General features: G+C 40.0%; 1 protein-coding gene across 1 annotated transcript; it reads right to left on the bottom strand.

Moving 5' to 3' along the window:
* Positions 1–549: 549 nt before the first annotated feature.
* Positions 550–21,697, bottom strand: MTNR1A (melatonin receptor 1A). The gene is made up of 2 exons (XM_062213430.1): positions 21,487–21,697; positions 550–1,418 (listed from the first exon to the last, which is right to left on the bottom strand). Exons 1-2 carry the CDS (start codon positions 21,677–21,679, stop codon positions 550–552), a joined length of 1,062 nt encoding a protein of 353 aa, XP_062069414.1. The 5' UTR covers positions 21,680–21,697.
* Positions 21,698–25,786: the final 4,089 nt, after the last annotated feature.

Below are 25,786 nucleotides of genomic sequence, written 5' to 3'. Positions count from 1 at the left end.
AACAACAGGAGCCACTGTGCACTTGCTCCTCATGTGGGATCTCTGTCCTTAATGTGCCTTACATTTTGATTTAATGCTATAACTAGTACTCAAACAGTATGTTTCACTTTGTGTTTCTATATGGGTGCAAACTGTTGAAATCTTTATACTAAATTGATCTTCTGTATATAAAGAGAATTGAAAATGAATCTTGATGCAAATGGAAGGGGAGAGGGAGCGGGAGAGGGGAGGGTTGCGGGTGGGAGGGAAGTTATGGGAGGGGGAAGCCATTGTAATCCATAAGCTGTACACTGGAAATTTATATTCATTAAATAAATGTTAAAAAAATAAAAAATTAATTAATTAAAAAAAGAAAAAAAACATATACATTTCTATATGCTCTGCACCTCTCTCAATAAGTAGAATTACTTGTTCACAAACTCATCATACATTAGCTCAGAAACCACAGAGGCAACCCTTAAAGAGCAGAGGATTTCCTCAAGCACTGTTTTTCTAGACACATATCAAGAGAAAAGCCAACATGAAGTTTGCCAATAATGCTTTACAATCTTAAACAGAGTCCACTTTTATTAAATTATTGTTGGTCACTAATGGAGAGGGTTTGCATTTAATCCTATCTACTACATCATTAGAACTGTCCACAAAGAACATCCTTGCTGTACACATTGAGATTATAATTCTTCTATATTCCTCCCGAAAATTTTGGTTCAGTAGTCCATATATGATTGCATTGAGACAGCTGTTGAAATATGCCATGTAATAACTAGCCACAAACAGCCATTCTGGGATTCTGGATACCATGCTGACAGGGTCTGAGGCCACTGCAAGGCCAATGAAGTTTAGAGGAGCCCAGCAAATGGCAAAAAGTACAAAGACCACAAACATGGTGATGAAATTCCTGAAGTCCTGTGGTTTCAGTTTGGGTCTGTTGTCAGGCTTCACTCTCCGTCTCACATGAAGAACGAGGATCCAAATTCTCAAGTAACAGAAGATGACGATGAGCATTGGAATGATGAAATGGAAAACCACCACAGCTATCGTGTACGCTGAACTGACAGATTGTGAGAAGGTACAGGAATAGACCCTTGGATCGTATTGGAGGGTTCCGGTATGCAGGTTGGGCATGACTGCCACAAGCGTCAACATCCATATCAGGAACACATAGCAGAGGGAATTCTTGTTACTGTACAGCTTGTCATACTTGAGACTGTGGCAGATGTAGCAGTAGCGGTTAATGGCGATCCCAGTGATATTGAATATTGATCCAATGACACTCAAGCCCATCAGGAAGCCACTAATTTGGCAGTGTAGATATCCCAGGTTCCATCCATTATTAAATATAGATATCAGCACCAAGGGGTATGGATAAACAGCCACCACTAGGTCTGCAACTGCTAGGCTCACCACAAATATATTTCCTAAAAAAGAGAGGTTTATAAAACACAGGTTAATGCCAGTTTTACATGGACTGCATGGGTTTTCTTTCATAGATATTAGTCACAGTGCTGTTCCAACAACTTGAACAACCTGACATCAAAGCTACTTCTCCATTATCAATGAAGTGGAGGCCATTTTCAGCAGGAAGTAAGCCCATTGCTCCTCTTGTCCAATCAAATCCACTGTTCACAAGTTTCTGCATACCAAAAATAGGACATATTCCACGTTCAAAATTATTGCCTTTTGAATTTTGGTTTTTCTTCTTTTAAGAAGCCCTGAGTTCATTACATTTATAATATATTGTTTGTTCCAGAACTTTCTACATTACTTGAAAAATGTCATCTCATGTTATTTCTCAAGCCAGCAAATGAGTTCCTTAAGTTCCAGGTCTTCTTTCCCTCTCCAGTTTTTTAACTGTTCTCAAATTAGCCTCAGTCTTGTAATGTTGGACAGCACTGGATCCTTGTCCAAAGCATAAGAATCAAGAGAAAAAGGCTCTCTCATCAGCTGTCTGGATTAGAACATTGTTTTCGCCTCTTACCCTCTATCTAACTGAGCAAGTTCCTTTAATTTGCCAACCTTCGGTTTCCTTTCCAATAAGATGGAGACAATGACATATTCTAAGTTGTGATAAGCATTAAATAATGTAATCTATGTCAAGTACTAACCACAATGTCTTATGCTGTAAATATTGCTTATCTTCTACAACTGTCTTACCTCAAGCCAAAGGAAATGGTAAAATTCTCTTAGCTTTTATAAAGAATTTAAGGTACAAAAATTAAACCCAAGTACTATAAGTGATGATATCCTATATTAATAACTCAGTGCATTTTTTAAAGTATAGCAAAAAAAAAACTTCAGTTGAATTTTATGAGATGATCTGCAAATACACCCTTTCCTTTCGAAACTCCATTATCTTCTATTCCTGTTGCATCCAATGGACCCTCACTCCAGATTTTACAATTTTATTCATTCTCCCACATCCATTGTGAACAAAGCCTTTGTTTATTTTCCAAAAAAAGCGCCTCCTACCTTAAAAGCTCCAAAATCACTTTATTTATATCATCTTTGATTTAAGCAAACAAATTCTGTTCAATAGAAGTTTATTTAATGCATATAATAGGTGCTGGGAAATAGGAATGAACACACAGGAAAACTTAGGGAAATGAACAAAATTAGAACAGAGCTAAGACGCATACAGACAGGATACGAGGAAATTATAAGGAAGTGATACAAACCAGGATGGGAAAGCACATTCCACACAGACTGACATTGTGTCCTGCCTTCTAAACTTGTCTCTCCTATATTCCTAGACTATAGCCTGCTCAGACCATGTCTTCCTCAAATTTGTATCCTCTTTACTACCCTTTGATCATATGCTTGATGCAGTAAACTAAAATTGTTACCTCCTAATATTTGAAATAAAATAGTCCTTTTTGCACTTGAAGTTTCTATTTGATTAACTTTACTACAAGAATTTTTTTTCAAAGAAACAAAGTAAAATAGCACACAGAACAAAAGAAAGGCAAAGTTTGTAACATTTAAGTTGAAATTTCAGATAAATTATTATAAAAGCAGTCTTTAAAAAAAGATGATTATATTATTCCAAATTAAGTTATAAAGGCAAATTACTTTTTCCCACAGATCAGTCTCAATTACCAATGTAATATTTAAGTTCCTAAGTCAATATATATGCATATTTTAACTTAAAATGTTTAATTATTTAAAATATTTGTAATACATGAAATTCTGCAACAAGTTAAAAAGTCATTAAGATAGTATATTTTTATCCAGAGTGTCACAAGGACAAACTGGTCTAATAGGGATTTATTATTAAGAGTTTAAAAATCAATTCAGCAATGATGTGATAAATTTCTTTCATGACTTTAATCCTCTGTTCCATTTATTTTGACAGTAATTATGCTTCATTACTGTTCTAGTAATTACATTAATTAAATAATTAGTTTAATTTTATTTTAATTAATCCCATTTTACAAATGTTTGGAGAAAAAAATAAGTCACAGACTCTATGCACATGTGACTGCCAGACAGCTCAACTCAAAGCCTTATTATAGCTGTGCAAATGTGTGTGGAGTGTGTGTTGGGGAAGTAGGGAGGAGGAGAAAGAAAATTCTTTTTCATCCACTAAGTAAAAATGATTAAATCATTTCATCACAATTATGCACATTGTAAGGCCATCTATTCCATTCTCAGCCCTGCAACTTCAGAGTGATTAATGATCTGTCCATTTTTTTTTTTACAGAAATCCAAGACTCTATCCAACTAGCATAATAATGCATTTGAAATTTAAAATAACATCTGCTCATGGCTAGCAATTTCTTCTTTGCTGGATTTAGCTCCAATCCTTACTGTGGAAGAATCATAGGATCATAAAATATTAAGCTTGAAAGGTATACTCTTCAGTGATCACTAATTTTAGAGATGAGGAAAACAGAAATATGGACTTAAATTGGTTGAAGTCATAAAAAAAAGTTAGTGCTACAAGAATATTCGTTATTTGCTAGTTTTGCTCAGTGAACTTTCCTAAAAATTTACATGTTCCTAACAAACATGAGGTCCAACATTGAGCCCTCTGGCCAGGCCTTACAGTCTCTTCTACTATAATTCTACAAAAGCATCTTAGAACTACAAAATTATAAAGAGATGATGGATATAAGGAAAACCCTATAGAAGACACTATAATAGCAACAAGAAAAAACACTGAGTGGTCCCCTATGACTAAAGATACAGACTATAAAAGGCAGAGTAAATATTTGTTTCGGTGAACAAACTCTTAAACTGGAATTAAAACAATGCATAATATGAATAAAACTAAGAAGTTGCCTTGTCTAAATTGCCTCTCTCAAATTTAACTTGTGAGTTCCTTGTGGAAATGCTCGAACTCAGGCAGTATTACCTTTCTGCTTATTACCATTATTTCTATTTCTTATCATCTCCCCTCAGACCCAGGAACTGAATTCCATGAGACCTGTGGCTATCTTAGACGTCTTCCTTACCCACACCCTCACCCCTAACTTTGATACCACAGCCATAGAGTCTGGTTCACGCTCCTGAGTTCCGGTCCTTCATCCATTGCTCTGATTTTCCTTTTGCTGCCTCTTAATGTCCATCTTTAATCCACAATTATCTCCTCTGGAAACTTTATCCTCCAGCACCAGATACAGAAGCAACAGCCTCAAATAAACCATTGAAACAGCTTCCACAACTGCCCTAGCGATTTTGCTTCTTGGTTTGACTGAACTGCTATACAGAATTTGATACTAAAAGTGGGCCACTGGGATGGTTTTTCTATGCTGTTTTTGGGTTATCTGCAATTGGTTCTGTAATAAGACTCAATTTAACACATTAACAATCCTGTTTCCATCAGCAAAGGCAACACTAAGAGTTCATGGCATGCAGTGGTGAGAATTACTTAAATTGTTCTTGGCATTGCTTCATAAGGTGAAAAAAATTTGCTATATTCATCCCTTCTACCACTAAGAAAAAAACATATATATATATATATATATATACACTTATCACTAAGAAAAAAATATATATATCGAACATTGACACGTTCCACCAACTTATTTACCAAGTAATCCATAAAGCTGTCGATTAGGAGTGGATCCCACACCAAGAAAGCCAATCCACCCCTTGACCTATCTGATCCAACTGCTATGGTCGAAAGGTATCCCCACCAAATTCAGATGCTGGGACTTTATCACTAATGCGATAGAACAGAGGTAAGGCACTTAGGGGATGATTAAGATTCTTATTTAGCTCACAGTTCTGGAAGTTCAAGACCAGGGCACCTACATATGCTGGGCTCAGGTGAGAGCCTTATGGAAAATGGCATCACATTAGCAGTAACACATGTGGAAAAGGTCACATGGTGAGACAGGGAGCAAGAAACCAGAAAGGTACCAGCTAGGTTTATTGTTTTTATAACAATCAACTGTTGTGGGTGTTAACCCACTCTGAGCAGAGTAGACTATTCCCATGGGACAGCATTCATGAGGTTGAGCCCTGATAATTACCCTCCACTAAGCCCCATTTCTTAAAAGTTCTACAACCACCCTGGAGTCTAAGGCTACAGCACTAAAATTCTGAAGGATAAACCACAGCCAAACCATAGCTGGTATTCTTCCCCAGAAGGCACTGTGTGCTCTAAAGCAGTGACTAATATATAGGGTTGTTTATTCACAGCCAGGATTCAGTAATCAGAAAATCAAGGGTGGAGATTGCAGTTGCTCCTCTCACAATTACCCTGGTGACACCCTAGCTAGGTGTTTGTTTCCTTTCCCCAGAACTTTAGGTTCTGTTGATCTAAAGTTTGTTACAAAGGAGAAATGCTTCTATCAAGAGATATATTAATACTTTTGTTAAACTAGAAGATGAGAAAGCCACCTGAACACATTCCAATGAGTCAATAGACAAAGAGGGTTACTGTGCTGAATGGTTAATTAGTCCTGATTATCAAGGGAGAAACTGGGTTGTTTTTACATAAGAGAAACAACAAAGTATATGTCTAGAACATAAGAAATCCCTAGATTGAATAGTACTCCCATGTCCTGTTATTAAAATTAATGGAAAACTAAAATAACCCAATATAGGCAGGAATGCCAAACTTCCAGTACTTTAGAAACCAACTTTTGAGCCATCTGCACAGCTTAGGGACCATGATGAGTGGAGGAAAGATGGGTTTGGGACTAAAAAACATAGCCACAGAGGCCAGCATTGTGGCACAGCAGGTAAAGCCCTGGCCTGTGATGCTGGCATCCCATATGGATACTTGTATATAGAGAGGGAATAAGTTGCCAAGAGGTGGACTTGTTGAACTTGTGTCACCTTTAGCTAAACCAAAACTATGTTCCCCACAAATCCCTTCCATGCAAATCATGGATCAGCATGGTTCACAAAAGAATATTGTGTAAGATCTAATATTTGAAAGGGGCAAATGAAGAAGTAGCTTATTTTTTTTTTACACTCAGAAGGTCCAAGCAGGGCATGAGGCATTGTGGCAGCTCCATTCTTTTTAGCATATGTACTGCCAAAGAGAGCACATGCAGCTCCATTCTTAACTAGTGAAAGTCTTAGCTACTTGAGACTATAACAATTTCCTATCCTGGATCACATTATCTTTTACCAGTCATTTTTCTGCTTTTTAAAAATCCCACTCTCTCTAAGCCTCAGGCTGACTTGCATTTGAATGAGCACTTCCTCTCTGCTTTTATGTGAATTACACAGAAATCCTTCACCCTATCTGACATTGTTCTTTGAGTTTAAGGTTTTCATCAACAATGTTTATACAGCTCTAGCCCTCTTGTTCCTAATGCAGTAATAATCATATCTTTGAAATGATGAAGCAAGAATTAATTCCCTTCTGCGTGCTCTCTTTAAAATGCTGGCCTGGTCTCCTAGCTGCTCCTGCACACCTTCTGCCAATATCTGTCCCAAGTGCCCTTTGTCATGATGGTGTACTTATTTCTGAAGTTTCTAAGAGTCCCAAAAGCCTCCATTTGCCTCTCATCTGCATCCTTCTCCAAAACCACCAACTGCAGTGGAGGATGAAAGATTAGTCTCCTCACCTCAAATAATGGCAAGTCTGTGGATGGATTTGTGCTTAGGAACCCAATTTATGGATCAGGCCAAGTCTAGGTTTTATCTGAGTCATTGCTTGAGTCTTCCCTTTTGGCACTAATCTGCTTTCCTCATGTACTTAGCAAATTCCTCTCCCTCATTAAAGCTGGGGAATTAAATCTCTGCCTTAGGCTATGTTCCCAGGCAACCTAAATTAGGACCTTCAGCTCTGTAATAAGAAAAGCTGATGTTCTAAAGAGGACACTGGCTCCTTGGTTAAAAAAAAAAAAAAAAAAAAAGGGCCTACCATGCTATCTCACAGAAATCAACCAACCCATCAACCAGGCTACTATTGGGAAGAAGTTACAGACTCTAAGTGCTTTCTGGCATTGCTGTTCAATCCTCTCATCCTTGCTGTATGAGGACATGCTTCCAATAGCAAAGCAACACGTCACTACACAGTTTTGCATAAGACCCTGTGTCCTTCTAAGAGACTATGCCCAGGACTTTGGGTATGAGTTTTATATTCTCACTCTGAGCCAATTCTGGCACACAGTAGGTGCTCAAGTGTGGTTTGCTACATGAATTAAAGCACACTTAATTTTTAAACTAAACCTACACAAAAGCAGAAATTACTTTCTTTTTTTGCTGCAATCTACCAGCATGATGGTTTTTCTCAACAGGCCAATATTCATTCCTCCTTTCATTTCAGCCTGGGCTTTAACTGTGTGGAAAGCAAGATTAGAGACCTTCTGAATTATTATTATTATTCAGTAAGATTGAAAAAAACAACAACAAAAAAATACCGTGCTTGAACTTTAGCATTAACGTGATAAAAAACCAGCTTAGAAAAAAAAAATACCTCAAATACACCTGGAAACATATTTTATTTGTTTTATACACAAATCCATAGACTAAGATCTAGGAAGACAGATTTAATGAAGAATCTATTTATAAATGTGACCTGTATTTTTTAAAATTCCATGTGCGTGAATGTTAATGGTACAGCAAGGCAAAGCTGGGATGTGGATGGTGATTAAGGAATATTTGTTGGCAGCACAAAGGAACGTGAGAGGCTTTCGTTCTGGACATCAAAGCACATGAGCTATGCCTTACCCTTAAAAGGATTCTGTTTTAGCAACTTGTCTGTTCAGATTACTAGAGACAGTGTGGACCAGAAGATTAGAAACAAAACACACCTGGATTCCAATCCTGGCTATGCTATTTGCTGAAAAGACCTTGGGTAAGTCATGGCTTCCCAGGGCTTCAGTCCCTTACTGTGTAATAAATCAAGATCACAAAGATCCTGTTGAGGAACTGAGTGTGTGGTACATATGTGGTTTTGGCTGAATATACTCTCCATGTGTCTCTCCTCTATGGGAGAAATGAAGTGTTCAGTTTCACAAAAGGCTTGGCCCTGGCCAGGAAGCCAGGGCTAGGAAGTTCCCCTAATCCCTGCAATCTTCCAGGGGTCTCTCCATGCAAACAAAGCTCCAGTACCTCCCCTTCCCTCTCTGGCTCTCAGCCTCTACCTCTGCTGTCAAGCTTTTAAACAAAGCTGGCCACAACACAGCTTCTATTTCCTTCCCAGCCATTTTACTGCACACTCCTGACTTCGATTCACATCATTTAAACTTTGCTCAACTTTCTACCTGGATTCCACTTACACTGCTTGAATACCTCCATAGTCTTTAGTGATGTTCTTGCTAATCCCTTATCTTCAGCCTTTATCCTCCATAGAGTCTCTCAAAAATAACACCCTGCTCATATAACACATTGTCCACAGAATAGGTCCATTCAATTCACCTGTCACCTAACACACTGTAGACACGATGCTCCACTCATATCACCCACTGTCCACAGCATATTTTAACACCCTATAAAATGTCATCTCCTGTCTAGACAAAACACTGCCTACACCACACTCTGTCCACATCACACACTGCCCTGACCACACCCTGCTCAGGTAATTTCCTGCTCATTAATAGACTCTCCCATCTGAGCCCTCCTTTGCTTGCCTGTCTCCCTAACCCTACTTGTGTTCCTAGCTCTTCCATCTTTCTGTATTTCACTGTGGCTCCAGTTATTCATCCTGCTCACTCTCATTTTCTCTCTCTATATATATATATAATATATATAAATACAATATACAAATTATATAAATTTTTTGTATGTTCCCTCTGAAAAATGGCCTCTGGAACCAGATAGATTGAAGTAACAGCCTGGCACTGCCATTTTGGAGCACCTCAACAAGAACATCCAGAAGTTTCTCATCTCCAGCATGATAAATTTACATTAAACTCACTGCGATATCACAGAAAGGCCTCAGGTTTCAGGTCAATTTGATTAGCCAACCAATTGAGAGGTGAAAACATTATAGTGCTAATTGAGAAATTATCGTTATGAAGAGGAGTAGATGATTCCCTGACACCAAAGATACCATGCCAAGTTCTATGCAGGCACAAATGTGTCCAAAAACAAACAAATAATTACCTCTTTGATAGCCTAGAAGCTAAAGAAGTGTATGAATTTCATTTTTTGGAAAACAAGTATTTCTGATATGCAACTTAAAATATGTAGGAAAAAGAAGAAAACTTAAGGTACCTAAACAAAGACTTTACTCTTAATCTTAAATACTCATTATTGTTTATAAAAGGTGCTAATAAAGAATAAATTCCAGAAACTCTATTGAAATTTAGAATAACTTCCAAGGCAAGTACTTTTCAAGAATGTATTTTTAAAAACAGAACCAACCAATGTCATTAAGAACAAATAGCAGAAGTTTTAATCCAGGACTATTTTATCTTTGGTTAACTTTCAAGCTTGCCAAGAGAAAAATGACTCTGAAAGCTAACAAAACAACTCAATCTTATCCCTGATTAATTTAGTGTCCAAAATTGCTACCAGGAATACTTTCTTATGAGATGAATAGCTGGAGGAACTGAAGATTAGAACAATCACATATTTGCAAGTATGAAACTACTGTCCAAAATTCCAGGGGATTTTAGTTGGCAAATTTGTAAAATGTCCTTCACAACCAGAGCAAAACAGTCATAATACCGTAAACAATAGGTAAGCATGCAAGGAGGAGAAATTAAAACAGCTCTAAAAGTAAAAAAAAAAAAAAATTGTTTGATTCAACAATTTCAAATGTTGTGGGAGAGCTTCAGGAAGAAAACAACAACAGTACTAACAAGAAATCCATTAGATTGGAGATTGTATTAAGCATGAACTTTGTTGGCTTGAAGTCATATTCCATGTCTGCAATACCAGTTAGGTTATCACCTTTTGAATGGTGGTTATACTAGTTCAAGAAAGTTTTTGGGCTCTTTGCCGCATCTACTGCGAGAATGAAGACCATTCTCAGCAATCAGACTGTCAACATCCCACTTAAATCTACGACCCGAAACCATCAAATTATTAGAGAGCATTGGAGAAACCCTGCAAGATACAGGTACAGGCAAAGACTTCTTGGAAAAGACCCCAGGAGCACAGGAAGTCAAAACCAAAATTAACATTTGGGATTGCATCAAATTGAGAAGTTTCTGTACTTCAAAAGAAACAGTCAGGAAAGTGAAGAGGCAACCGACAGAATGGGAAAAAATATTTGCAAACTATACTACAGATAAAGGGTTGATAACCAGAATCTACAAAGAAATCAAGAAAATCCACAACAACAGAACAAACAACCCACTTAAGAGATGGGCCAAGGACCTCAATAGACATTTTTCGAAAGAGGAAATCCAAATGGCCAACAGACACATGAAAAAATATTCAAGATCACTAGCCATCAGAGAAATGCAAATCAAAACCACAATGAGGTTTCACCTCACCCCGGTGAGAATGGCTCACATTCAGAAATCAACCAACAACAGATGCTGGAGAGGATGTGGGGAAAAAGGGACACTAACCCACTGTTGGTGGGAATGCAAACTGGTTAAGCCACTATGGAAGTCATTCTGGAGATTCCTCAGAAACCTGAATATAACCCTACCATACAACCCAGCCATCCCACTCCTTGGAATTTACCCAAAGGAAATTAATTTGGCTAATAAAAAAGCCATCTGCACATTAATGTTTATTGCAGCTCAATTCACAATAGCTAAGACCTGGAACCAACCCAAATGCCCATCAACAGTAGACTGGATAAAGAAATTAGGGGACATGTACTCCATAGAATATTATACAGCAGTAAGAAACAATGAAACCCAGTCATTTGCAACAAGATGGAGGAATCTGGAAAACATCATGCTGAGTGAATTAAGCCAGTCCCAAAGGGACAAATGTCATTTGTTTTCCCTGATCGGCGACAACTGAGCACCAAAGGGGAAACCTGTTGAAGTGAAATGGACACTATAAGAAACAATGAACTTATCAGCTCTTGTCCCGACTCTAGATGTACAATGTAATACTTTATCCTATTTAGTATTTGTTGTTGTTGTTGTTCTAGTACTAGTGGTTGAACTCTGTAATTAACACACAATTATTCTTAGGTGTTTAAATTTTAACTGAAAAGTGATCCCTGTTAAATATAAGAGTGGGAATAAGAGAGGGAGGAGATGTACAATTTGGGACATGCTCAATCAAACTTGCCCCAAATGGTGGAGGTAGAAATGTGCCAAGGGATTCCAATACAATCCCATCAAGGTGGCACGTACCAATGCCATCTCACTAGTCCAAGTGATCAACTTCAGTTCACAATTGATCACACTGATAGGTCTAAGAGTCAAAGGGATCACACAAACAATACTAGTGTCTGCTACTACTAACTGATAGAATCAAAAAGGGAGAGAAGGATCCAACATGGGAAGCAGGATACACAGCTGACTCATAGAATGGCAGATGTCCTAAATAGAACTCTGGCCTCAGAATCAGCCCTTAAGGCATTTGGATCTGGCTGAAGAGCCCATGAGAGTATTTTAGGCATGAAAAGCCAAGATACTCTGGCAAAAAAAAAAAAAAAGAAAAACTAAATGAAAATCTCTGTGAGTGAGATCCCAGTGGAGAGAACATGCCATCAAAGAAGGAGGTACCTTTCTCTGAAGGGAGGGGAGATTTTCCACTTTGACTATGACCCTGTCAGAATAAGATCGAAGTCGGCGAACCCTAAAGGCTTCCATAGCCTTGGCTACTCATGACGAGAGCCTAGGGAGATTTCTGACGCCATAAACAAGAGTGTCAAATTGTTAAGTCAACAACAGGAGTCATTGTGTACTTATGTCTCATGTGTGATCTGTCCTTAATCTGTTGTCCAATGTGAAGTAATGCTATAACTAGTACGGAAACAGTATTTTACACTTTGTGTTTCTGTGTGGGTGCAAACTGATGAAATCTTTACTTAGTATATGCTGAATCGATCTTCTGTATATAAAGATAATTGAAAATGAAAAAAAAACTTGGTGTTAAATTGGAAATTGCATGGAAAATTAATTAATTTAAAAAATATATCATGTAGGATATCTGTCTTTAATGTGCTGTACATTGTAATTTAGTACTATAACTAGTACTCCTACATTATTTTTCACTTCATGTTGCTATGTGGGTGCAAACTGTTGAAATCTTTACTTAATAGATACTAAACTGATCTTCTGTGTATAAAGAGAATTGAAAATGAATCTTGATGTGAATGGAAGGGGAGAGGGAGTGGGAAAGTGGAAGGTTGCAGGTGGGAGGGAAGTTATTGGGGGGGAAACCATTGTAATCCATAAGCTGTACTTTGGGAATTATATTCATTAAATAAAAGTTTAAAAAAAAAGAAAAAAAAAGAAATTTTTTGGAATGTCTAGGGCTGATTCATCTAAAACTTGGAAACAATTTGGATGTTGAAATAATCAGCCTTGGAATCGCAGACCTACTTGCTGTGGGGTGGTAATGGTTACTACAAAACAGACAAGTGTGTAATATTTGCATAGTATCACAAATGACTACTAAATCCTAAACTTTCAATTTCCGGCTGATTTTGATTTCTATCATTTGTATTGTCTACTTTTTAAACAAAAAGTACACTTAAAAGAAATGAACATTTAAAAATAAATACAGGGGGGCCAGTGCTGTGATGTAGTGAGTAAAGCCGCTGCCTACAGTGCTGGCATCCCATATGGGCACCAGTTCGAGTCCCCACTGCTCCACTTTCAATCCAGCTCTCAACTATGGCCTGGGAAAGCAGTACATAATGGCCCAAGTCCTTGGGTCCCTCCACCCATGTGGGAGACCCAGAGGAAGCTCCTGGCTCCTGGCACAGCTCCGGCCATTGTGGCCACCTGGAAAGTGAACCAACGGATGGAAGGCCCTCTCTCTCTCTCTCCCTCCCTCCTTCTCTCTGTGTAACTCTTCCTTTCAAATAAAGAAAGAAAGACATACAGGGGCAAGGGTTTGCCTTGCAGTTAAAATGCTGATGGGGATGCCTGCATCTAATATCACAGCACCTGGGTTTGAGTCCCAGCTCTGCTCTGAATTCCAGCTGTCTGCTAATGTGCTCCCTTGGAGACAGCAAGTGATGCCTCAAGTAGCTTAATCTCTGTCTCTGTGAGAGACTCCAATTGAGTCCCTGGTTCTTGACTGAAGCCTGGCCCAGCTCCAGCTGTTGCTGTCATTTGGGGAGTGAACCAATGAGTGGGAGTTCTCTGTATATCTCTCCTTCTCTCTCAAATAAATGAAATACATTAAAATTTGAAAAAGTGACATAAAATAATCTAGAGCTAGTTGTATAATATATTATATAGCTATAGAATGCATAATATAATATTATCATTATTTATATAATACTTCAAAACTTCAAAAAGATAGATATGTGGATAGGTTGATGGATGGATGGATAGACTGATGAACTGAATCTAAGTTATCTCCCCACCAAACATGTGAGATAATTAGTATTAACTCCTTTGGACAGATATAGAAAAAGAGGCTTAGAGAAGTTAAGTAACTAGATACAAAACACATTACAAATACAGATATTTCAGACATAAGATTCAACCTGGGTTTTCAAACTTTAATTCCTGTGCTCTTTCCACTGTACTATATGGGCTTGTGTTCTGGACTGAGAAAATGGATTAATTTTCTGTGAAATTTTGGGTTTTGTCTTTCTTATCTCCCTGAGGAGCTTGTCATATGGATAAATAAAGAACAATACAGGAAAGTTCTCTGAAAACTGTGAATTGATCTGTGTGCATAAATACAAAGCACAAGACACTATAAAGAAGAAAATGTTACTTTTCTGTTTTGTAAAAGACAGATATGAGGCCAACAGCTCTCTGGGACAAGTATAACACAAAGTGCTATCCCAACAGAGACATACTTTCATATTTTCAAGCTTGAAAATATTTCAAACACAAATTTATAAATAATTTTTTTAGTGTAGGATTGAAAACCTGATTCAGGAGTGGGCATTTCACTGAGCAGTTAAGATACCACTTGAGACACTCCCATCACAGAATGTCTGGTTTGAATCCCAGCTCCTCTGCATCTGATCCAGCTTCCTGCTAATGTCCACACTGGGAGGTAGCAGATGATGGCTCAAGTCCTTGGATCACTGCCACCCACATGGTAGACCTGACTTGAGTTCTGAGTTCTTGGGGAATGAAGCAGTAGATGAAGATTTCTGTGTGTGTATGTGCACGCGTGTGTGCGCATGTGCGCATGTGTGTCTATGTATGTTTGCTTGTCTGACTTTCAATAAAAATTAAAGTACATAACTTTTATTAAATAATCTAATTCATGGTGGACATTTGGCATACCAGTTAAGACACCACTTACAACACCTGCATTCCATACTGGAGTGCCTGGGTTTGACTCCTGGATCCATTCCTGATTCCAGCTTCCTGGTAATGCTCACCCTGGGAGTCAGAAGGTAATGGCTCAAGTACTTGGGTCCCTGCTAACCCATATGAGGGACCCAGATGAAGTTATAGTCTCTTGACTCCCACCTGGCCCCTACTCTAGCTGTTTTAGGCATTTGGGAAATTAACTAATGGATAGAAGACTCGCCCTCGCTCGCTCGCTCTCTCTCTCTCTCTCTCTCTCTCTCTCAAAATAAAATAAAAATTTAAAACCTAAACTACTTATAATTTTTTTTAAATTTTAAAAATGTATTATTTACTTTTATTTTATTTGAAAGTCAAAGAAACAGAGAGATTGCCCACCCGCTAGTTCACTTACCAAACGCCCACAAGAGCCAGGGCTGGGCCAGGCTGAAGTCAGGAGCCTGGAACTCAAACTGGATCTCCAGATACTTCAGCCATCATTTCTGCCTCACAGGGTCTACATTAGCAGGCAGCTGGAATTGACAGCAGAGCCAGGACTCAAACCCAAGCATTTGGTTATGCAGCATCTTAACTGTTGTTTCAAATGTTCATTTCAAAACTACTTTTATTTGAATTGGAATGTTCACCAAAGATAGCTAGCAGTTTCTTCATAATCAATGATACATTAAACAATTAGAAGGATGCCAAGGCTTTACCTTGACAGGTTTAGATTTACAATGTAGTATTAAGACACCATACCACGGAGCCAGGACTCTGGTAAAGCAGGTTACACTGCCACCTGTAGCACCAGCATCCCATATGGGTGCCAGTTTGAGTTCTGGCTGCTCCATTTCCAATCCAGCTCCCTGTCAATGTGCCTGGGAAAGTAGCAGAGGATGGACCAAGTGCTTGGACCCCTGCACCCATGTAGGAGACCCAGAGGAAGCTCGTAATTCCTTGCTTCGGCCTGGTCCGTTGCAGCCATTTGGGTAGTAAACCAACAGATGGAAGATTCACATTTTCTCTCTCTCTTTCTTTCTCTCTCTCTCTCTCTCCCCCCCCCTTCTCTGTAACTCTGCCTTTCAAATAAATAAATCTTTAAAAAGACACATATCAGACTGTCGACATCTGCCCCAAGTGCTCAATTTCAGAAGTGAGATTTTTATTGCTGTTCTACCTACTTTATATCTGCTGCCAGTGGATATTAAGTAAATCACAGCAAAGCATCATTTACAGTGAGAAGAGATTAGCACAAGAGGCAAAAATGAGGCTTTACAGAACAGTAAAAATTCCTGAAAGGATAAAAAATCCAAAACTACTGTTCAAAATGCACAATTTTTAAAGTTTTCTTTTGTGATTGGAGTGATGCATTAATACTTTATGTTTTTGTTTTTAAAGATCCCAGACTGCACTGGTCTTCAAACCACCAGTAAACCATAATCACTTTTATGACCTCAACACAGACATCTCAGATTGATGTTGTAGGGTGATTATTTCAGAACTGTTCACAGCATAGATAAGAGTTTATTTTTCATTCCCCTTTAAACTCCTAAGTATAAGTGATGTGCTCAAAGTGTGTGAGCCCTGAGTCCTGCTATACTTTAGCTATGTATTGTTGCAAACAGAACAGCTAGGCTGGCCACCTGTTTAGACTGTTCTTCCCAAGTGGTTACAGGTCTAGTTGCTCACCTTGGCCCTACCAAGGGCATGAAATTCCCTCACTCCAGAGACTGGGTCACTTTCACACAGCATTAGCTCATGCTGAGTATCCCTACTCGACTCACGAGAACCTGCATTATTTCTCAGGGTATCAGTCCATTACTTCTCAGTCAGGAAGCCCCACCAAAGGAGGCTTGAATTATTTTGTGTAGTTGGTAACCTCATCTTCTTCCAAGTAGGAAAAACTACATGAAAATTTTTAAAACTTATAAACATTCCTTAGGAAGAAAAGCAGGGAAACCAGATGTCATTAACATATATTTTTTTCTAGCAGAAATATACATGTGAGAATGGAATCAGATAATTTAGGACTAGTGAAGCACACATTTCTAAGGATATACTCCTAGATCTAAGATGCCCGTTATCATCACACACGTATGTCACTATATCCACGATCCTCCCCACTGCTAGGCAACTTCAAGCCTTATGACTTCCAACTCTGTCATGAATGTAATGACTTTGAAAATCAAAGCAATTGAGTTAGAACTGCAAAGAACCTCACAAGTCCTACACAACACCATCATTTTTCTGATGGGGAAAGCAGTCCAGGAAGACAAGGACCCATCTACAATCCCAGATCCACTCAACGAGACACTCTGAAGACCAGAGTCTGGATTCATTCTGTTGACCAGCTCCTTCCCCACTTCCCTACAGTACTGGCTATGCTTGTCCCCAGCACAAGAGTACTCCATTTATGAGCACCTGCATAGATTTACACTTGTTTCCATTCTATCCCTGATGAAGATTCCACCTTCATCTGTCTTTGACCTGAGCACTCTCCTGACAACTCTGCAGCAGTATCTGGGGCTTCCTCCTGGTCTCTCTCACATTTATCACTCTGTCCCATCCTCACAAGCTCCTAAGAAGATGTGAACTCTGAGGTCAGAGTACATTAGGGTACTTCCATGACCTCCTGGGTTCCAGGTCATCCAGCAACTCCGAATATTATTTCTGCTACATTGTTCTGTATGATTTTCTGGGTTAGAATAAGACCCACAACACTGTAAGATACCCTAAAAAAATTTACAAATTAACTTCTGGAATATAACATGCTTGTAAGTTCAGTGCTGTCTTTTCTGCTGGTGTACAACAGACAAAATTAGCAAGATATATTAAGTGTGATCTGTACTGAATCCAATTATAGCAATTGAAACATATTGGAGGCCAATGAATAAGAAACAGTGTGAGCAAAGAAAAGAAAAAGTAAGGGAAGAGAAGAAAGGAAGGGAAAGGGAAGACAGGGGAAAGAGGAGACAAAATCCGAATAATGGTGAACAGAATGGCCAAGGACCCAATCAAGTACCATGAACTCAGTCTATTCACCATTCAGGGCAACGGGGCCCTCAGTATTGATTATAGATGATGAATAGGGCCCAAGGGTAATAGATAAGGCCTGAGTATTGGACATAAGCAACAAGTCGACCAAATACAGGCCATCATTTGCTCACAATTCGTAAAAGAGAAAAATCAAGTTAGTAGTCTTTAATTTCTCTTCAATCCCTCAAGTATGTTTTTATAACAACAGAAACTACTAGACTAAAATAATTACTGACAGTTTACCTTGCTGTATGCCCAGATTAAAAATAAGAAACTGCTTTAAATGAATATCTTTCTGAAAGTACATTGAGGCCAGCGCCACGGCTCAATAGGCTAATCCTCCGCCTTGCGGCGCAGGCACACCAGGTTCTAGTCCCGGTCGAGGCGCCGGATTCTGTCCCGGTTGCCCCTCTTCAAGGCTAGCTCTCTGCTATGGCCTGGGAGTGCAGTGCAGGATGGCCCAAGTGCTTGGGCCCTGCACCCCATGGGAGACCAGGAGAAGCACCTGGCTCCTGCCATCGGATCAGCGCAGTGCGCAGGCCGCAGCGCGGCAGCCGCGGCAGCCATTGGAGGGTGAACCAACGGCAAAGGAAGACCTTTCTCTCTGTCTCTCTCTCTCACTGTCCACTCTACCTGTCAAAAAAAAAAAGAAAGAAAGAAAGTACATTGAACCAGTCTTCTTACACAGAACACACTGTACATGACTGAACCTTTCTTTCCTTGATGCACTGGGGTCACAGTTAACGAATAGATTTTTATACTCTGCCCTTTTTAAGAGTAGTTAATGGTGAATAGGGCTATCTGTTTCCTCACAGTGTACCTGCAACATGTTGTGCTTGTTCAGTTCTTCAGATCTGCTTTAAATGAGTCTATTTCAAACATGCAGTTGGTTCACCATGTGCTATTTTGCTAAGTGTGTCATCTTCCTTAAAATTTCATGCTTACAATCTATGTGGATCTAGACCCTAGCATCATAGTTTGGTGTAACTCTAAATTAGAACAAATTGGCTATAGTGAGAGCTTCCTAATGTCCATTTTTAGGGCTATATCCTACAAAGATAAAGGTTAGATGGCCAGATAATTGAGGCAAGATATTATCATATTCTCGTTTTGTATCTTCTTCATTAAATGTTTTACTTAACTCTAATGTACATATGGAAAAGCATACAAATCATAAGTTTATAGTGCAATTGTTTTGAATAAACTGAAAGAAAAAAACTCACAACACAACATTACTTGCAGGGTAAGTTTTTGGTGCAGTAGTTAAGAGGCTGCTTGGGATCCCCGTGTCCCAACATCAGATTGCCTGGATTCATGGCCTAGCTGTACTCCTCAGTCCAACTCCTTGTTAATGTATACACCCTGAGATGCAACAGCGACAGCCCAGTACTTGCCCCTATCACTCATGTGGGAGACCCAGATTGAATTCCAGCACTGGCTGTTGTAGGCATTTGGGAAATAAACCAGTGGACAGAACTCTCTCAGTTTCTGGTTTTTCCAATAAATCAAATGCAGAAATAAAAGCATTTAAAAAACACTATCTGCTTTACCCTTTTCAAAGTATTTTATATGCATTAATTCACTGGATAATTACAACAATATGATGAGGCTCAAAGATGAGGTTATTCCATATTTAACAAATGGAATGTGGAAAATGAAGTTTATGTAACTTAGCTGTTTTCTCAAATCAGAACGTAGATAGCAAGGATGTAATCCTGGTGTTCCCCTGAGGAATATTCCTGTTAGGCCATGAAATGTCCTCAAAAGATACGTTGCAGTAGGACCAGTTCTAGCATCCCACTTTGAGCAAGAGCAGAGCAAGCATTCTGCTAGCACCTAAGACCCTACTGGTTGTTTGGAGCCTGTATCTGCTCTGATTGGCCAGTGCCCCCACTAAGCAGGCTGTTAAACATTTTTAATTTCTTCCTCAGGAAGCCCAATGCCAACATATTCTCATGAGGGGAGGGGGAAGAATAACTAACTGAAATTAAATCAGATTTCCAAAAGAAAGTACTACTTCAAAGCTGAGTTGGCTTAGTGTTTTTAATCTTGGATTTTCTAGTCTCTTTTTTTTTAATCTCTTCATACACAAAATTAAAATAAACCCAATGGAAATGGGAGGAACTAAACAATCATAAGAACTTTTAATAAGCATCCCCAAGCTCATATATGAATTAAGTATCTCTATTCCTATTTTGAATTGCCATCTCTTCTAGAAAGCCTCAGATGGTTCATATTGCAACAGTGTTCCATTTGAGTAAAAGTGTCTTTATTAAAACAAGAAAGTCCTAATGCCTCACAGATGAAAGTTCATGGAGGATCTCCCGGTCAGCTTCAAGAATTGCAGTATTTTATAGATCCTCTTCTCCAAATGCTGCTTAAAAATCAACTGAATACAAAATAGTGTGAAAGGAGTACCTTTCAAAAAACACAAGAGTTCTTCCAGGTATTTGAACACTTTTTTACTGAAAGTTACTGCAGGACTCAAACTTCTCAAGTAACCAAGAAGCAGGGTGAGCTCTGAGAATCAAACATGCTAGAATCAAAACTTCTAGTCTATGTAACCAGGCTACGCCCTCAGTTCTTCTTAGTGGGTAACACTGCTTTCCACTACAGAGAATGACCAACACAGGATTCGGTCCCTTAACTCATGGCTCAACACCATTTCTGGCTCAACACCAATTCCTCTAGTGTAAGCCAAGCATTTAGGAAGTTAGTTTATTTGGATTACTAACTTCGATTCATATTCTCATTTGCTTCTTCTTAAACTAAGTATGGTCCCAAACATGACCAAAAAGGGGGGAAAAAAAGGACTGTGCTACTCAAAAAGGAGGTAAACAAAATGAGAGTAGTTACCAACTACCTGGTTAGAACAAAAAAGTCGCTCTGGGAAGATATGTAAAATGCATGGATCCTTCTCCAACTCTACCCAAAAGTTTGCCTGGATGAGAAACCAGGTATCTACTCCATCATCATGTTGTGGTGTGAACATCCTGTGTCTTATGGGGAAACTGTCCACAGGTTCCTACCCAGGATAAATCAGTTCCAATTCGTCACTCAGAGGGAAGAGCAAGTGTAACTCAAGCACAAAATTAGCTTTAGTCCCACGTTATATTCATATGTAAATGTACCCTTTCCTACCACCACAGATGAAAGCACTTGCCATATCCCAATTGTCTCTCTCCTTTTCTCTCTCCCCCAGTCTGTGTGTGTCACAAATAATTAAAAAAAAAAAATACACTTCTTTTTTGAAAACCTAAACTTGTGTACTTGGAGGAGCAAAGCCACTTTGCAAGGGACCTACAGTTCCTTCCGATTATGCGCCAACAACGGACAACTGCTGGCCACCAAACGAGGCCACTGCTCCTGCACTGGCCAACTTAAACATCTTCACGTCCTCTCAGCAAAGTTGAGTGAACTCCGTTACCCAGGAGCAACCGTTCGGCTGGTGGATCTGACTCGAAAGGGCTTCTTGGGAAACTTTCTGCAGCTGTTCCCAGTGTCGCTCAATCTAAGAACCCCAGAACTTCAGAACGGGGGAGCCCGGGGACGGGAGCCGGGGGACGCGCTGGCCCCTGAGGCTGAGACAAGGGACGCTGGCCACGGTCTCCGCTCGCGGCGGGCCTGGGTCTCTGTCAGGAAACGGGACGGAACCGAGCGGCTGAGGCGGGCCGAAGCCCGGCTGCCCTACCTGCGTTCCTGAGCTTCTTGTTGCGGTACACAGACAGGATGACCAGCAGGTTGCCCAGGATGTCCACCACGATGGTGAAGATGAGGATGAAGGCGAGCGTGGAGGCCAGCCCGGAGGCGCGCGGCGGCGCCCCGTCCCCGCCGCCCGGCGCCTGCTGCGAGGCGTTGAGCAGCGCGCTGCTGTTACCCTTCATGGTTCCCCCTGCTGGGGCCGCCTCACGGCCGCCGCCGGACCATCGCCCCGCCGCTGCCTCAGCGCCGCGGAGTCGGCCCGCCACTTTTTATGGCTCCCCTCAGCCCTCGCCGCGCCACCTCCGCCCCGCGGCCACAGCCTGGCGGCACCTGGGGTCGGCACGAGGCAACCTGGACTCGCGGGCCCCCGCAGCACGTGCCAACAGCGCCCCCGTGCGGAAGCCCGCGCCAGCCGCAGGCGCCCTCAGGGGCCAGGGAGCCCGGAGCGGCCGAGGATCAGCCGCTCATTGCCTTCTCTGGGGTGCAACGCTGAACCCCACAAGGCCAGACTGCAGGCTGGGATCCTAACTCAGGCCCGAGTGAGCTGCTTAGCCATGATGTGCCCCAGTTTCCGAATCTGAAAAATGGGACTAAAGTCGTATCTAACTCACCAACCTCACAGGAAAACGTGGGGAAAAAAGTCAAGGCATCTTTTCTCTTGGGGGGGCGGGTACACTGTTTCATGTTGTGCTGAATGAATGTGCTCGGGGAATGAAATGAGATGAAACAATATATACAGCTAGTAGGTGTGCACGTATTTTCTTAAATATCGGTAAAAATGAGACAGCAGATCTAATCCAATATACAAGAGCAATCCATGTAAAATTGCCAGGTAATGACTTAACCAGTTTGTGTGCAGAGCAGAGTTTAAAAAAATACTCAAAACTTTCTGAGCACCAATAAATAAAAATAAATGGAGAAATATCATGTTCCTGTATTAAAAGCTTCACATTTTCTCTTCCCCATATACTTTATGCCAGCTGATAAAAATAGCAAATTATTGTAAATTTCCCCAACAGAAGAAGAAGAAAGTGTAGGAAAAAGGGGTTTGAATAAGATGAATAGGAGAGTTATGACTTACCAGTACTAAAATATATTTTAAAAATTACAATAGATAAAACTGTTAAGTTCATCAATAGCCAAATATAGTTTAGATAGAGTTAGAGAGAGACAGGCTTGAAAATAACTAAGCTTTTAAAGAAAATGTAGCAGATATGTCTATAACCTTGGTGTGGAGAAGAATTCGAAGCATGGAAGAGAAAACAGGACAGGAACTGTAACTATACGAAGACTAGTAGCAGCTATGAATGACAGAACCATGTCATTTCCTAGTTCTGAGATAAGTATATTACATCCATCTTCACACAGCATAACAACCCACAGAGCAATGGCACTGCTAGGACCATTTTGTGGGATAAACCCATAGCACAGAGAGGCCAAGTCAGGTGCCAAAGTCACACAGGTAGCAATGGGTTGAGGTAGGATTTGAACCTTGCTCTCTCTGGCTCCAAAGCCATAGAACTCATTACTGAGAGGCAGTGTTTCTCACCAGTGATAGCTTTGACTACAGAAAATTTAAGACTTTAATATTAAAAAAAGAAAAAAAAAAGTCAAAGGAAAACTGAGAAAGTAATTTGGGACATATCTAAAGAAAAAGCATTAATGATCTTAATTATATAAATACCATTTTTTTCAAATAAACAAGGAAAAATAATAGAAATATATTTAAAGGGTATAACTAAACAATTAAAGCCTTAAAATTTGTGTGTAACCTCACATTTAAAATAATTTTGGAAACCATTCAGTTAACACTCTACCACTTAAAAATATTAAAAATGATAGTGACAAGTCTGATAAGAAAACAAAAGCAAAGCATTCCTTGGCACAACATAAACCCGTGTATACTTTTACTCCATAGTTCTAATAGGAAGTAATTGAGCAAGTGTTTGAATATGTATGGACACATAGATGTTCCTCATAGCGTTGTCTATAAAAGTTGAAACCTAAACCTCCTATAATTGGAGTTTTGGTAAACAAGTTAATGTGATCAGCAGATGCAATGCAGTGGCCCAGAAGGCTAACCCTCTTCCAAAAAGGGCAGCACATACAGTCGTGGCGGGGCACACAGAAATAACTCATCTTTTATCTCCTCTGTGGAATGAGAAAAGTGCCCTGGGAAACATGAACACTCACGAGAATCGATAGGCCCTCAGAAAAGAGACATTCGGAGAGGGGATCCTGGAATTGTGGCCACCCACATCACAGTTCATGGAATGGATCAGAGTTTAAGTAGCCCAGGAAAAGGTAAGAGGTCTAACCTGAGACTGGAGCTGTCACATAAAAAACAGAGATGCAGTTGAAGTCCCACGAAGAATACAACCTATGGAGCAAAGATAATAATACCTATAGAGGAAAATAATAGAATCTTTAATACCCACGGGTTAACATTCATAACATCCATGGTACAATCCAAAATTATGCAACATACGAAGACACTAACTACAGTCTGTGCCACATAACATTTTGGTCACTGACAGATCAAATAGGACATGCAAAGTGTGGTCCCAAGATATTATATTTCCTGGTGACACTGTAATCATCTTGGTTTGTGTGAGTGTCTACAATTCTATGATGTTCACACAGTGACAAAATCAACTAATGACACATTTTTTTCAAAAAGTATCCCTACTGTGAAGCTACACTTGACTGTATCAATCTTTCTATCAAACACATTCTTAAGACACAATAAGATCAATCAAATGCTATGCAAATGCACGACATGTTGAAACTAACAATGTCAGCAGAGAAATGGGAAATCTCGAAAGAGAGATGGAAGCAATAAAGAGAACCAAATGGAAACCCAGAATTGCAGAAAGACAATTTCAGGAGTTAAGTGTTCACTACATGGAAATTAACAGTCATAAGATGTGTCAGATAAAAGAGTAAATGTAAAAATAAATCAACAGAAATTGTTCAATGTGATAAACAGAGTAGTTGGAAAAATGAACAAAGCTACCAATACCTATTTGATTGAGTATATTAGAATATTAGCCATAGAGATAAAATAAGCTGGGCTCCCTCCTTAGAGTATTCTAAGAACAAAATCAAACAGCCAGTAGGGATGTGCTGCTTTCCAGAGGTTCTAGCAATAAATCCACTTCCAAGCTCATTCAAGTTGTTGGCAGAATCCAGCTTCACGTGGTGGTGACACTGAGGTCATTCTCAGCCTCCATAGTTGCCACCATCTTTGACTCATGGTGCCTTCCCCGTGTCTTTGAGGCCCACGGTGGTGGGTTCAATGCCTTTGACACTTCAGATCTCTATTTGCCTTCTGCCTCACCTCCCCTGCTTCTAGGTGAGAAAGTTCTGTTTCAAAGAATTGTGTGATTAGATTATGTCCATCTGGATAATCCTGGTTGTTTCCCCCATCTTAAGTGCCCCAGCCTTAATGACATCCAAGAAGTCCCCACTGCCACATACAGTGACATTTTCATATTTAGAACATTTTACTAACAGAAATCATGAAGGACAAAGAGAAAATTTGAACAGCATCATGTGTAAAGAGATAAAAGAACAAACTTGTGAAACCAGAAGATGTAATAATGATTTTTTTTTTTTTTACAGGCAGAGTGTACAGTGAGAGAGACAGAGAGAAAGGTATTCCTTTTTCCATTGGTTCACCCCCCAATGGCTGCTGCGGCCAGCGCACCACGCTAATCCGAAGCAAGGAGCCAGGTGCTTCTCCTGGTCTCCCATGCGGGCACAGGGCCCAAGGACCTGGGCCATCCTCCACTGCCTTCCCGGGCCACAGCAGAGAGCTGGCCTGGAAAAGGAGCAACCGGGACAGAATCCGGCGCCCCAACCGCGACTAGAACCTGGTGTGCCAGCACCGCAAGGCGGAGGATTAGCCTAGTGAGCCGTGGCGCCGACCTATATGATTTTTAAAATGTTGACTTGTATTACTCTCTGTTACTATACTGAAATACCTGTGGTAGGCTAGCTTTATAAAGAAAAAAGGTTATGTCATTTGCTGACAGTTTTGGAGACTGGAGTGCATGGTTAGGCAGCCCCATTGATCTGGACCCTAACAGTAGAGATTATGGTGGCAGAAATGTGTGCAAGGGCAAGAAGTCACATCACCAGACAGGAAATGTATTTATTTTCATTTTATTTAAAAAGCAGAAGGAGAGAGGGAGAGGGAGAAACAGAGAGAGAGAGAAAAACACATGGAGATCGTCCATCTTCTGGTTCACCTCTCAAATACCTGCAACAGCTGGGGCTGGTTAAGG

The sequence above is a fragment of the Lepus europaeus genome, chromosome 16 (assembly GCF_033115175.1).
Source record: "Lepus europaeus isolate LE1 chromosome 16, mLepTim1.pri, whole genome shotgun sequence".
Lineage (NCBI taxonomy): Eukaryota > Metazoa > Chordata > Mammalia > Lagomorpha > Leporidae > Lepus > Lepus europaeus.
Note: the sequence above shows the minus strand (reverse complement) of the source record. Positions and strands in the feature narration are given on the sequence as shown.

Coding starts and splice junctions, on each gene's coding strand:
- MTNR1A (XM_062213430.1), bottom strand. CDS start 21,679: ATGAAGGGTAACAGCAGCGCGCTGCTCAACGCCTCGCAGCAGGCGCCG. Junction 1,419..21,486: donor CAAGAAGCTCAGGAACGCAG/GTAGGGCAGCCG, acceptor TCTCTTTTTTAG/GAAATATATTTGTGGTGAGC.